General features: G+C 41.6%; 1 protein-coding gene across 4 annotated transcripts in view; it reads right to left on the bottom strand.

The window, feature by feature from the left end:
- Positions 1-14931, bottom strand: part of DCAF1 (DDB1 and CUL4 associated factor 1) — a 55963-nt gene that overhangs the window by 25690 nt on the left and 15342 nt on the right. For all 4 annotated transcript variants that reach the window (XM_057407688.1, XM_057407686.1, XM_057407689.1 and 1 more), the window contains exons 7-16: positions 13739-14242; positions 12480-12581; positions 11101-11259; positions 8474-8653; positions 7458-7667; positions 6232-6401; positions 4394-4518; positions 2056-3316; positions 923-1121; positions 143-225 (exon numbers count right to left, since the gene is read on the bottom strand). In XM_057407688.1, the coding sequence (XP_057263671.1) occupies positions 143-225; positions 923-1121; positions 2056-3316; positions 4394-4518; positions 6232-6401; positions 7458-7667; positions 8474-8653; positions 11101-11259; positions 12480-12581; positions 13739-14242 (2993 nt within the window). The remainder of the gene's footprint in view (positions 1-142; positions 226-922; positions 1122-2055; positions 3317-4393; positions 4519-6231; positions 6402-7457; positions 7668-8473; positions 8654-11100; positions 11260-12479; positions 12582-13738; positions 14243-14931) is intronic.

Here is a 14931-nt window from a genome sequence, read left to right as displayed (position 1 = left end):
GCAGCATATTTTATTTTTTCACAAGAGACTTTGAGAGCTGAGCTGTACTGTTCTTTCAGGATTTGTTCTTAAGAGTTTCTGCCTATATTGAATGGTTCTTCTAACTGCAAAATACCCCACAGCTGGCTCAGAGTATACCTACTTCATATCAAAGACAGACTTCATTCCCCACAAGGCAGACAAAGGTTGGCTCCACGTAGCAGATGTCAGCAATAAAGATCCATCCTATATTTTCAGTTGGGAGTGGAGGGGGAGGAAGGGAAAAGAATATCAAGGAAAACAGAGGTTATTTTGCCTGTACATTTTAACTTACAATATGAACTTTGGAACTGTAGCAGATTTTGTGCTTATTAAACTATTCCTATGAGGATAAAGTCTAGGTATCTAATATGTATTAAGAGAAAGAGCCCCAGGCAGACAAAGGAAAATGTTATAGATAACAATGGGAACTATCTATGATTTTAATAGAAACAAATCAGGATAATCCATGCTTGTATTTTGCTGCCCTGTGAGTAGAGTTCATTCTACTTATAATTCCTTTTATTTCTTCCTAGAATCATCCCCCAAAATATTTATTTCTCCAACAGAGGTTATATAAACTGATATCTTATCACACATTTATCGTAAATACATAATCAATTTAAGCATTTTTCCACTTCCAAGCATATATATTCATTACTTATGAATGTACATAGCCACTTGTGCATCTTTTCTATTATCATGGGAAGAAAAACAAATACTAATTCTAGAACTCACAGACAGAGAGCATGTGAGTATGTAACTACTACAAGCACTTTAATGACAGGCATTGCAGCCCACCCAGCAGTGCATTTTAGATTTACATATCCAGATAGGCTCACAACATACTAGGGCTTAGGCTATGAGAACTTCTAAAACTCAGAACAGGTCTTTGATTACTCACCCTGGATGGCTCAAGGTGCGTGATGGCAGAGTTATGGCAGTTGTAACTGGCCTCTTCCTGTCCACCAAACACATTATAGAGTTTCAACTGCCCTGTGCAAGTACCCAGCATTAAGAATCGTTCCCTTGCAGAAAACGCACAACAGGTAAAGCCACTCTCATCCTCATTTGCTTCCCTGAACACAGAAATAGGCCGGAACCTGGAGAAGGTAGAAACAGAAGGGTCAGCCAAAAGACAGAAGAAAAGCAAAAACTAAAATGCTGCATGATGATATTAAATCCAGTCCCTAAATGTCATGTAGGTACAACTTACAGCTTTCTTCTAGGACAAGCTAAGTGCAAGTTGTAAGACTAGTGCTCAAGTGAGTGTGTTACAACCATGTTTGCATCATTTCAGGGTTTGTTTTGCACTATTAAGTACTTCTGTTAAAGGACATCATTAAGTTGAAGCATTTTGAGTCCATCTTCAAATCTCCATTGATGGAAAACCTGTAATGCTGTCACCTGGATAAGTAGAGACAGTCAGCAAAAAATCTTCTCACAGTTCTGAAACACTCAACACAAAAAGACCCAGGACATCAGCCAAATAACCTCCTATCATAATTTCCCAAGCTCATACTGGTTTCACTGTGAAGATGCTTTCATCTATGTGTCACCTTTATTTTTATAAACTTTACATCATCTTCTAATATAACCTCTGCAAAGAAAGGCCACAGAAAAAGGTTAACAATTGTGGTGCTGTGGATATAGCTGCAAGAGCAAAACATGGATTCTGCTGTCCTGCATCTGTCAGCCGACCAACCTCAAGGCTATGCTACACTCCTGTGTAAAACCAGTGATACATACTTACCTTCCAATGGAAAACAAAGAGCTGTAAGCTTCATTAGTCAACGTTGCTACTGAATTAACATAATACTGGAAATAAAGTGTGCTTTATGTACTAAGGGTCAGTATAAGAAAAACAGAACAACTTCTGAAAAAGCTTTTCAAGGCTCTCCCACTTGTCACTGTTGAATTGAAACACTTTTCTCTTCAAGGATATTCCTCTGTGGGACTGCACAGCCTGAATCCAGGTAAGGCTTTTTGTCACAGGATACATCCTGAGAGGGATCAAGAAACATTTTTCTTCCTTACCTGCTAAATATAAGGTGTCTATCAAAGCAGCCACCATCCACCCCTCCGTACTTCGGAAAGGCTGCCCTGCGGGTCAGCCGTGAGGTAAAGTTAGTTGGCGCTTGGCGCCTCTGTTTTGGCTCAGGACACTGGTGGGGAGTAAAAAGAGAGAAAGGGGGACAGGTGGCAACAGGGTTCTTGCAGCGGGCGTGCTGCTCCCTAAGGTACTCTGTGATTATACTGTCCAGGGTGGGTGGGGAAGGAAGGTGTCTGTCCAACTGCTTTTTGATAGCTGGGCTCTGGCTGTAGGCGCCATGGTCCGATTTTTGTCGCAACACTCTGATTTTTCTGCCGTTGCAGGGAGATGGCCGCTCCCTCACAAAACTAATCCTGCCAATCAGAGGAGAGTTACTGGCATAAGAAGGGCCTGGAAGAGCAAGTGGACCTTGGGATGCAGATGGCCTTGTCTGAGCATGGACAGAGGTGGCAGTGGAACCTACAGATGTGTGGCTACTCAAACGGGCTGAGATGCCATTAGCTATGCGAGGAGTGCGAGGCAGGGTCACAGGAGAGGCAGCAGCCGCAACAGGGGTGAAGGCAGATGAATGAGATGCTGCAGTCATAGGTAGATCAGCCTCTTTAGTAAGGATAGATGCAGTTTCTCCTAGGCCCTTGGAGATGAGATGGTTCCGAATCAGGAGCAGCAGCTCCTTCTCGGGAAACGTGATCCTTGACTGGGCCACCACATCTGCTTTCTGCAACCGAGCCAGAGACACATCTGTGCCAATCAGCAATGGCTTCCCCGAGACACGCTCGATCAGCTCTGCAGCGTATTTGCAAAACTTGACATGCTCACTGCGCTTGTCCTGGAGCACCGGCTCCTTCATCAGCTGCTGAATTTGGCAGCTGCTGAAGAGCGGCAGTTTGCTGATGATCTGCCGGACAGTGCTGCTACGCGAGAGCCCCACCAAGGCTTTACAGGATAACGCCCGGATCTGATCTGCATCTGTGATTGGCATCTTTATAGACAGCAATGACAGCAGCACTTTGATGCCATTGTTGGACTGTACCACATTCCACATCTTGGCTAATGTGTGCTCACTGCTCTTGGGCGCCTGAGGAAGCTTTCGACGAGGAGTTCCAGAGATGAATTTGCCAATACTGGAGATCCGATTATCTGGGCCGCACACACAGTTGATGATGATTTGAAGGGCTGATTTCTGAATCTCAGCATCATGGATGAAAAACTCACCCTCAGCAACTCCAAGGATGATACTAATACCTAGTGAGGGAAACAAATAGTTTCTTTAGTACTGTAAAATGTATCTTACACAGTTCATCAGAAAAGTAAGGGCGTCTTCAACAAATGTGTGTAAAAGAGGTAATTCTGTTTTCATTCTGGGAATTCCTGACATTCTCTTAATAAGTGTAAGACATATTCTACCTCCCTCGCAAAACATTTTCATACACAGATGCTCCTCCACTTCATCACCAGTAAGTGGTCGATCTTTCAGAGAAGGTGATCAGGCATGGCCCAGAACACAAAGCCTGGGATAGCCGGCACAGAGAAAGATGCACAGGCACGCCTCTGATTCTTACTGCAGAAAGCAACTGTCTTGTATAAATACTAACAAAGTGGAAACAGAGAAGAAAGAAGGGGACCCTGTTATACAAGAAAAAAAAAACAAAAAAAAAACAAACCAAACCAACACCCATATCACAGCTTCCAAAGGGAGGCAGGCCTGACAAAGTACCTGTTTGTTTCATGTTGCTTCAGAAGATCAAAACCCTCACTCAAGAAAGAACTGGTGTTTTGTCTAGAAAAAGGATTTGTGCAAAATAAATCCTTTTGCCCATACCTAACTCTGCCTTTTTCTATTCTTAAGAAAATAGAGTCAAGCCCCAGTTAATGCATAAGCCCTAGATCTGATCCCCGCACATCTCATTCATTTGCATACTGAACCTGCAGATAACCATTCGAGCATAACTTAAACAACTATAAGTGCTCCTCTCCCATATTCTCAGATGCCATATCCCCAGGAGAACTACATTTCTGGGAAGTTCAGGAACCTAATACTCCCATTACAACAGCAGATTTGCCTCCATTTGTATTTAATGAGCTCTTGAAAACAAGTGCAACTCAAAGACCATGTCTTCAAATCTGTAACCCAGCCACAGTTCTAATCATGACACAATTCTAACCACAGTCTACTCTCCCATGTATTTGCATCCTTGACAATAACTCTAAATACATGAATTACTTTAACCCTTGTCTCACTAACCCCAGGTGAGAGACAGCTAAAAAACATGTAGCAGAAGACAACTGATAAGTAAGTCATAAGGACCATATTCAGCTTACCCACAGTGGAAACAGTAGATCCAGCTTCATCTAACACATCCACAGGTTCTGCCAGCTGCAACTGGATTTTAGGAACCACAGTCAGGATGGCTAGTACATCCAAAGCGTATCGTACTGTGTCGTTCCTGGAAGACAACAACAGAAAGACTTCTTAGAGGTATACACAGAGAGTTGTTTCGATACATAACATAGTATTCAAGCTATTCTGCTCCAACAAATAGGAGTAAATCAGTCCCATCTGACGTATTTAATGGTGCCTTTTCATTTTAGTAGGTTTCACTTTTAATGGGCTTGCCTCCACAGAAGGCAGTGCTCACATGCATACCATTGCCTGCAGTCTGTCAACATTCATCCCACACTGCCCACAGGCTCCTAAAAGCACTGTCAATTTCTGTTTATGTAAGCAAGAATGTTAAGACTTATCCACAAAAGTATTCTAAATTAAGCTTTGAAATCTAACATTAACTGTACATGGTAGATAGAAAACACATCTAAAATACAGTCACAGTCAACTAGGAAGGCAGTTTTTCTGAAGTGAAGGGAAACTGTTCAGCAGTAGAACAGGCAACTGTGACAGGAAAAAGGCATCAACACAGGCACCAGTTTAAGAAAGGCACAGGCACATGGAAGATGAAAAGAGCTGACAAACAAGGGGCAGGAGAGCAGAATGCAAGAAAAGGGGTGAAGGCTTGTAAGCCCATGTGGGAAGGTAACAGTTAACCCAAGCAGCAATTAGAAAACAGCTGCAGAGAATAAAAAACAGGAGAACAGAAACTACCCAGGAGAGTGCAACCTGAGAGAGGGAAAGGTAGGCAGGGGACTGCAGAAACAAAACAGATTTCAAGGCTTTGAAGTTGAATTAGGAAAGGAACTCATGCAGGCAGCAGAAATAAGGAGGGGGGAATCCTGGTGACAAGAATACTGCTTATGACAATTAGTTACAGCAAACAGTGACTCACCAGAACATATCTCTAGAGATATCTCAGTTCACTCTGGGAAGCAGATGGTCATTAGGATAAATAAAGACTGGAAATTTGCACCCATCCTCCTTTTGAACTGGGGACAGGATCCTAATGGTATTCTATCACAGTTTCCTTTCTTTTCTAAGGATGCTGCAAATATTTTGGGTAGGGAGACTGAGGGAAAGATAACAGAATATTGTGGTGCTCTCACAGCTTGTCTGCAGTCAAGACAAGGGAGAAACTTAAAAGTGGAGCACTATAAGGTGAGCCCCCCCTAACACCATGTTGAGTTTAACAGCTGGTTGTGTATCTTCTAGGAACATGAACCTGAGCAATCCACAGTAACAATCTTCAGTCTTTTTCCTATCTTGAATACTGGCTTGTTGCATATTCACACAACTCTTCTGTACAGCTGTATCTGCTCAGGAAACTTCAAACATCAAAAATCAAAGTGATACACAGTGTCCTTTTCAAGTCAGCTACATTTACTACACCCGAACAGACAATCCACCTCTTTCCAGGATTAAGAGATCTTCATTTCACCCTCTACTTCAAAGGTTTTTTAGTCTAACAAAAAGATGAATTATGAGACAGAAAGTGATTAAGCTCTACTATGACGCTGATTTGACAGAAATCAAAGGCCTGAGGCATTTTGGCTCTTCAGAAATCCCTCTCTACCTCAAAATTTTAGTCCTGCTTTCCACGTTGTTAACTTCTACAAGCACCGAGTAGCTACAGCACAGGCCCTAACAGCACTAACCAGTATGGGCCTGTTTTAAATGCTATCAGAAAGGTAGAAAACTCTCAAAATGCAATGTCCTGCCCAATAACTGCAACTTACTTTACTAAAATGCAGTACCACAGCAAACTGCTCACCTTGCATAGTACGTCTTCCAGTTGCATGCTATTGAAATGAGCTGAAGCATGAGTTGGACACAAGACAATTTGAGGAAAACCTCTGCTGGCTCCCAGAAGAGCTGTGCTGGACCATATTCAATCAGGAACTCCATCATCTCTACAATCTGCTCATGGGTATATGAACAGGCCTGCGGGGAAATAAAGTTGAAAGCATTAGAAGAGATCACAAGGGTTACAAACCTGCACTATGATATTCTGTTATCAAGTCCCCCACTGCTGGCATTTAACCAAAAATGACATTCACGAAGAGCAGACCAAAACTGTCTCTTGCAGATTAAGTATTTACTGTCTGATTTATTCCCCAATTAGAAAAGAGTACAGCAACTGTCACTATAATATACAATAATAAGCTTAAGAAAAATATCCTTTAAGTTTCTTTGCAGTCCTACAAGGCTTAGGCCAATTTAAGAAATTACATTAAATTAAAACTCTACTTAGTAGCTTTTACGCTATTAATGTAGTAGTCACTAGATTATCATTCAAAATGTATTTCTCCTAAGCACTAAAAAAAGCTGCAAAAAATAACAATTAGTTTCTAAGTTTTGACTATAAAACCTACTAAAGAAAAAAAAGGAAATTCCTAACAAGCATTCCTTTCAATAATTTGTTTAAATTACATAAGAAGGTAACAGCTTACATACATTTCTTTAGTTACCAAAATAACTGATTTTTGCAGGAGCAAAAGCCCCCTTGTGTTTTCTTATTTCAGCTCTTATACATGGCCAGGACAAGAATCTTCCTGATTGTTCCTAAAAACAATGGTGTATGAAAGACATTTCTGTTTTCATTATAAAATCAAACTTATTTCCAAGTTTTTCAATATTGTGGCATTTTCTGTACATAAAAATACTGCCCTTTCAGAGATTAAAAGATCAAAAATCCCACAAATATCAAAAAAAAACCCTGCCTTTAACTTAAGCTTTTGAGAGATGGAAATGGAACATCATTCTAATGTATCAAATTATTACTTAATCAAATGTAGTTCAGATGAACCTTAAAGGCTCTTCTGTATTGCAGTTTCATTCCACAAGGCAGGAAAAAAGTACAATTAAAATCCCTATCTCTGTAAGTTGCACACTGCCTAGTTATTCCACTGGCTTCCAAAGACATCCATGTATTCCTGCAGCTTAGATTCACTTGAAAAATGCAACCACCATGTTAACAGCTTGTAACATGCTACTCACCTTGTAGGGGGGCTGTGGATGGACCAGAATGCCACCCTCAGTGCGCTGAAGTGACTGCTTCACCTGTTCAAGTTTGATAGCAAGGTGAGCCTCAAAGTACCGACGCAAGGCCATGCAGGTGTGTTTCCCAGTCTGGCGACTGGCAAAGATCTCATCATCACTCAAGAGGGCTCCTTGGTCTTCCAGGTTTAAGATCTCAAGAGTGCTTATCTTCAGGAAGAGGTTGGGTGGGAGGCAAAAAGAAAGTTTCATCAGCTCACTCTTTGGGGGGGTGGAAAAAGCACCTTCAATTCTCAGCGGCACTTGCACTAAACCAAACAACTTCCCTTGCACACAAGACATACACAAGCTCTCTCCGAGAGCTGACAAAAGTTGGCTGAATAGAAAAGGCTATCTGCATATAGCAAGTTTAAAAAGAACCACTTCCCCCTACCTATGAAGAAAGAAATCCAGAAGAGAAGTGACATCAGTGTAGATCTGGAGGCAGTGTTGTGCCTAATACTACTAGGCATTATACTACACAACACAAAGTGTGCTCACACCCTGCAGTGACATTCTCAAGTTAGATACAACCCAAGCTATTAGGACTGCATATTTTTTTTGTACATAGTATAATTTGTGCTCAAAAAGTTGTACTTCTCCTGGAACAAGGCTGGATTTATCTGCATCCAAAAGGGTGCATGACAATATCACACATGTATGTGGAATGGTGAGAAACTTCCGAACTAACATTAAGCCACCACTGTTTGGATAAGTACTGCTTAACCCAGTTGTACCAGTAAGCTCTTTGAAGGGTAGCAAGTCTCTGTAGACAATAATCATACAATAAGAAGAAAAATGATAAAGGGGTCCATGTGTACATTGCTCAGAAAACTCATCCCACCTTTCCATATCCTGGGAAGTAAGGAGAGAAAAAAAACAACCAAGCAAAAGAACAGAACTCTCCACATCTGCCCTCTAAAGAGTGCAAAACCTGACATAAAATCCAGTTCACCTTATAAAACTACAAGCCTTACCAGATTAACCAGACGCCGAAGGCCATCATGCCTGTCAAAGAGCTCCAGGACAGCACGGAAGGAGAAGCAAATGGAAAAGAACATGGTAGCATGGCAGCATCCCGAGGCATGGGAGCACTCCATTAGCCATAAGGTGTAGTTCACTACATCTGAAAGAACATTATGGGGGTGCATGCACACCTAGAAAACAAAATAACATTCTTGAGAAGGACTTCAGATTGCTGAAGGAAAACTGTCCAAGGAGAATGAGGGCTCTTTAAGGGGAAATAGACAGAGGACAAATATCAGTTTCTTCCAGCTTGAACTGGGACATCTCAGACATGAAATAAAAAGTCCCATTTCCAGACCAGTAGAAGAGAGACCCTGTGAGACTAATAAAGGCTCTGATGTGGCAACGTAGGACTAGCAATTGGTCCATTCCCTGACCATTACAGTCTTAGTGCAGTGTAACTCCAGAGAGTCCTTTTCCATGCCACTTCAAGCTATCCAAAGCATGCTTCACTAGAGGCAGGGAAGGAAGAGAAGTTTCCACTGAAGAAACAAAAATTCTTCTCAGAGTAACAGTATCATACACAGTTCTAGCAAACTGTGGATGCATGGAAGCCTAAGGGAATTGCAAGGATCATCAAACGCTTGACTTTCTGTGGCAATAGATAACTGAGCCAGCCTTTTTGTTTTCTCAGATGATGCCTCTGAGACGTGCAGACCATGTGTTGGAGCTGCACTTTTGCATATGTTTGTTAGCTTATAACAATGAGGAACTTGGAACCCTCTGCCAGGGTCAGTGCCAAGAGGAATAGCACAGACAGCTGAAGCACTGGCACCAGCTGCCAAATGTCAAGTGAGCAGATTTTTTTGTTTCTGCTGGTGTTGGACATATTCAAGGAATACACTGCTACCAGGTCCAGCCTTGGTTTCACTTCAAGACCAGAGGCTTGGCATAAACTACAAGACAAAGGACTGCCCCTTGAAACTTGCTTCCTCTGAAATCCAAAGACAAGAGTTCCCATATGCGAGTACTAAGAGACGAACATACCACAGAAACCTGCTCTACCTTCTATCTGTATTAGGGATAACATCTAGCAAATGAGTCGATGTCACTACAAAACAGCTGTATGGTTTCATGACATGGCATGAGGAGTCAAAATCCTAACAGTGCACCCTGCCACAGCTTTTGGTTATCCTTTTGAACAACAATGCAAGCAGTAAGTGAAATCAGGAAGAAAAAAGGAGAAAAGGGAGCATGCAGCGTTTTCTCAAGACAAAGCTCATGCCACCAGGATCCATCTTTCTGACATAGTGGGCAAAAAAAGTGGAGGGAACATTATTCCAATTTCACCTTTATTGCCCTCATAAGTGAGATTTAATAAAGGATACAGACAGCCCTAATCAGCTGCGAATACCAACAGGTTTTTGAACACACTCATACAAATGCCAGCAGAATCCATACAGACTGAGCCTTAAACAACCACTACTAGTCTAGATGGTATGTGCTCAAGAGTGTTAAGCTCATAACACACACTCAGACATCAAAAACTAGGAAGATATAAGCAGAAATGTACAGTTATCAGTTTAACTGCTTCAATTTTCAGCTAAAAAAAACAAACATGAAAAACCAAATAAAAACCCCCAAGCCCCTAGACAATGCCAGGGACAGGCCAGGAACGCAAAGCTATCACTCAAAGCAGAGCAGAGCTGCAAGGCTTTAGGCTACAACTTTGCAGTTGCTTTGAATGTTAGAGCATGATGTTCGCATATGCGAGTACTAATGCTCTCAAGCTGAAAGTTCATCTCTTTTTACTTGGCACGGTAGCAGCTTCAGGATAAAGTGGATCGGTTCATAGCACGTAAGTGTTGCCACCAGTATAGAGAAATAAAGAAACAGAATCAATGTTTAAAGTACCTGGGAAACTGAAGTTTAAAGGTGCACTGCCAGTATCAGCCTGTCTAAAGGGATCTTGCTGGAGGAACACAACTGAGCTGAGAGGAGGATTTCTTTTAAGTCTTTTTTTCTGTGTCAAAATATGACATGAGGAACTTCACCTTCATGGTCAGCTGTTTTGACATTGATAAGCTCAGGCCACAGAGAACGTTTAGTGTCATTTAGTTTGATTTCCTGAACAATTCAGACTAGACATGCACTGGTGTTCTGCTGCACTCTAGCATCACCATAGAGGCTGTGCTGCCATGCAGAATCTGACTTGAGGTACGTGTAACACTGAAGCTATCCACACTGGGACCGTGCATGGAAAAACACAATATTGGGTATCCATTGGAACAGCCAGGAAAGGCAAGGCAAATGAGAATGGGGGAGGCTTTTTGGGTTTGGTGGGGTTTTTTGAAGAAAATGAAGGAACAGTAAGATGAAAAGGGAGATAAAAGTATTGAGACAATGCTGACAAAACAGAGATCTTCTGTTAACTCCCTAGGAACTGAAATCCAAACTCTTGAAACAAAACACTCAAATACACCATTATTTATATACTACCTGCTACCTGCACATACCAAAGTCTTCTACATAGATTTACTTTTTAGGTTAGAAGTTGTTTGTTCACTGTTTGAACACAGGTAGAAACACTGAGAAACAACAGACACCGCTGCTGTTATAGTGAAAGCATGCCTCTTACCCTCTCCATGGCATCTTGATTGTAAGACAAATAATACAAGCACATGGAGACCCCTGTTGCTGCCATGGAAGGACGAGGAATCTCCAGCAACTTTTGCACTCCTCCATGAGCAACAAACTCCGTTGCAAACTTATTGTGCAGCAGCAATGATGCCAAATGCTAAGGAAGGATAAAAACAGATTAGACTGGGATTCTTCAAACTGTCATCAATTCCATCCCCCACCCCACAGAAAAACAGATGGCAGAAGAAACACATGCTCTGTGCTTTGCCCACCTTATTACCTCCTCCAATTACGTCTAACTGCAGAACATAGTATTTATCCCAACAGCAAGAGCAAAAAAGACACCATAACTTTGTATTACACATCTTGAAAAAATACAGGAAAAGTGGAGCAACTTAGAAACTATCCAATTGGCCACCTTAAGTCTTCTTTTCATACTTACTCGCCATTATCACCAAGAAATATTTAAATTTGCATTCACAGTTCGTAAATGCCACATTGCTGGCAAGAAGAATGTTACAAAATAAAGTTTAAAGGCTATTGTTAAAACCAAAGTCTGCAGCTGCACTGAAGTTTACTACACATTCCTGTATTACCAACACCTTCAGAAGGAACAGTAAGAACTGTAAGAAGTAAGTAAGAAAGAAGGAACAGTAAATCCAACCCACTCCCAGCTGAAATAACCTACAACTTTGGTAGGAACACTGCTCCTTGTAAACAAATCCTCAGACAAGTGACAGTGAAATGAGGAGACAGATGATGCTTGGAGGATCAGAGGCAGAGAAGTTACCACGACAGACAGAAAGAACACACAGAAAAACACAACTTGCACTGATCCACTGCAGGTTTGGCTTGAATAAGGTTATTTTCGTGGTTCTGTACCTTGGCGAGGTAACCTTAAAGACTAATCACACAAAACTATTGTATTTCAAACATTAAGCTCAGAGATGTCATGCTGGGGCTTCTGGGAATAAGACACTTACACTTCTTACCCCTCACAAATGTCCTATGAGAAGAGAAGCAGTGGAACAACTCAGGAATGCTGTCTAAGGGCAACAGGGACACAAGCATTTGACCAAAAAAAGAATTTTTATCCTCTTATTTTAGGCAGATGGCGGGAGAAATTAATGGCACTTCCTGCACAAGTAAGATCTTCTCATCCCTTCCCCCCCTTTTTTAATTTTAAATACTTGAGAGCTATAAAACCAAAACCACAATGCATTTAAGCTGAGTGAAAGCCAATTTCAACTCCAGGGAATGCACACAGGCCTAAAGAAGGTGAGCATTTGCCTTTGCCACAAGCAGTAGACATACATTCAATCCTTTTACAATGTTTATGGTCCATTTTAGACCATACACATTATGAAAGTAATTTACCTTAAGGGCCTCAAAAGTGAGCAGCACATCGTTGGTTTGCTTCAGGTCGATGTAATACATCATCAGGTCCCTTGATCCCAGTTGCATAAAGATGGGTAGCAGCTGAGAAAAAGAGTGGGAGACTAGCTGAATGTTTTAGGGAAAATACAAGATCTCTTTTGGTTTTTACTCTCTAAAACCCCCAGTTTTCCCCTATTAGCAGATACCTGTTATGAGAGGTCAGTGGTAACCAGCTCCATCCATAGGAAGCAATAAAGGTTAACAGACCTCTTGTAATACATCTGCTGACTGCAGCAAGGTGCATGACAGCTGCCACACGGAAATCTTAAGACTCTCCTTCAAGTGCGGCTATGGCAAATCCACACAGATACCACCCTGGCGATAGGTTCCACTTTCCATCTGTGCAAAGACAACTACCCAACAACTGAACAGAAAAAACAGGAGAGCAGGGCAACAAACCAAAACCCTTTGCATAATTCTTTGTGTAACAGCTTTATAGTATTAATTCCTATTTTTATATCCTATTATTGCTGGCATATGAAGTAATCCAGTCAGCATGCAGGGTATTAGGGGGATAATGGTTTCTCTGGCTCTCACAGAAGCAAGGCACACACGTGCACTTATAATGTATATCACAAAGCAAAACTGTGTTGCTTTGTTCTATTTCAAATTGAGCTAAACCACCTAAAAAAAAGATTAGGCCTGCAGACCTATGCTAACTTAAGGTTTATGGTTAAGGGAAAAAAGGAAACACACTTTGGTAAATCTGGCACTGCCCAACTACTTTGTCCATTTCAGTAACAACAGCTCTCAAAAATATCTGCATAACATCATGACTCCTACAGAGCTTAAACCACTTCATTTTGAATTTCAAGTTCATTATTTCCTCAGACTTTTAACTGCAAGAGTCTCTCTCATCCCCAGAGGAAAGATGTCTGTAATTTCAAAGTGACTTGCCCTGTGCCATCTAAACCATCACCGAATTTAACAGAAACCAGGAATAAAATACCTACTGCCATGCTCCAACTACTAGACCACACACCTGCTGGGCTCCAGTTTGAGTATTACCAAGTAATACTGAAACTAATGACTTCACCAATTTGGAAGTCATCAACAACTCCACATAGGTTACCGATCTCCTTTGTATCAAGCAACATCAGAGTGATATGAGAGTTCTGCATATTCATCTCCACAATACCACTCAGTTTTGTCAGGAGAATTCAAGCACAGGGTGCTTCCTCCCACCTTCATGTGCTCACCTCTTGGTACTCCCCTAAAGGAGTCAGGTATTGAAGAATTAGCCTCTGCTCTATGGCGGGAGTCAAAGGGTAAAGTGTATAATTAGTGCCAATCACCCACGGGGACATTTCTGACCAGCTGCTGTTGGACAGTTCAACAAATATCCGCTCTGGTTCTGAAGTGGAGAAGCCCAGCTTCTGCTTGGCCTTCCGGAAGCCGTCTCTTTCATGCTGTTTCCCTGATTTGCTTTTTCTCAGTCCTCCATCATCTAGCTTTGTAGCAGAGTTTACTCTGCTACTGGTCTTATGACTTGAATCAAGATGAAAGGAGATATCCACATCACCAGTAACTTCCTCTTGCTCTCCATCTACCGCCATCTCCCCATAATCCATATCCACAGCTTCTTCATCTAGAGGCAGCAGAGGATCTGACGGCACTTTCCGAGGACTGGGCCGCTTGTTTTCTTGTTTTGTAGTCATTTCAGTCACCTGGAGCTCTCGTAGACGCCGAAGCACCAAAGCCACCTGTTTCACAAAAGCAGCATGTATAAGAACACACTTCTTGCTTTGGTCATGCAACTCACACTGGCTATATTTTTTGTTCTTATCATACAACCAACCCTGCAGCATAAAGCGTGTAGATAAATGCTGTGGTGTACATTTGCCCAGAGAAATAATGATTTCAAAGTGACTAAGAAAATTCCAATCCTTTTTGCTACAGCTACTTTCATTTTGAAGTATTTGCACCTCATCTCCTGCATGAGAAGGAAGTGGTTTAAAAGCCATTAGAAGTAGATGAGCTATACTGGTGCTAACAGAATCACATACCAGCTTGCACCATCCCTCCATTGTCTCTGCCTAGCCTAAAGACAACATTCCCTTTGAAATACAGCAGCTTTGACAAATTGCAGGTCCACACAGCCTAAGGTCATGCTTTTACTTTTAAAGGTTTTATCTGTGCAAGAATTAGGATTCACCTATGCTTCAACACACTGTACACTGTCCTGGGAGACAAATTTGCCTACCCTACTTTCTAAAAGTAATCCCAATTGCTGGTAAACATCATGCAGAATCAACACTAAACTGGTAAAAGGTTTAGTATTGAAGTGAATGAAATTTCATATTAAGTTGTTCCCATGTTGATTTACCTTTCATTTTAAAATCCCTGCCTGGTACATAAATCACAACATGTGACAGTTACAGATGTAAAGGTT

Source organism: Pezoporus wallicus, unplaced genomic scaffold (assembly GCF_028554395.1).
Source record: "Pezoporus wallicus isolate ANWC-B61680 ecotype Strahan unplaced genomic scaffold, APGP_CSIRO_Pwel_v1 contig_3568, whole genome shotgun sequence".
NCBI classification, from domain to species: Eukaryota; Metazoa; Chordata; class Aves; order Psittaciformes; family Psittacidae; genus Pezoporus; species Pezoporus wallicus.
Note: the sequence above shows the minus strand (reverse complement) of the source record. Positions and strands in the feature narration are given on the sequence as shown.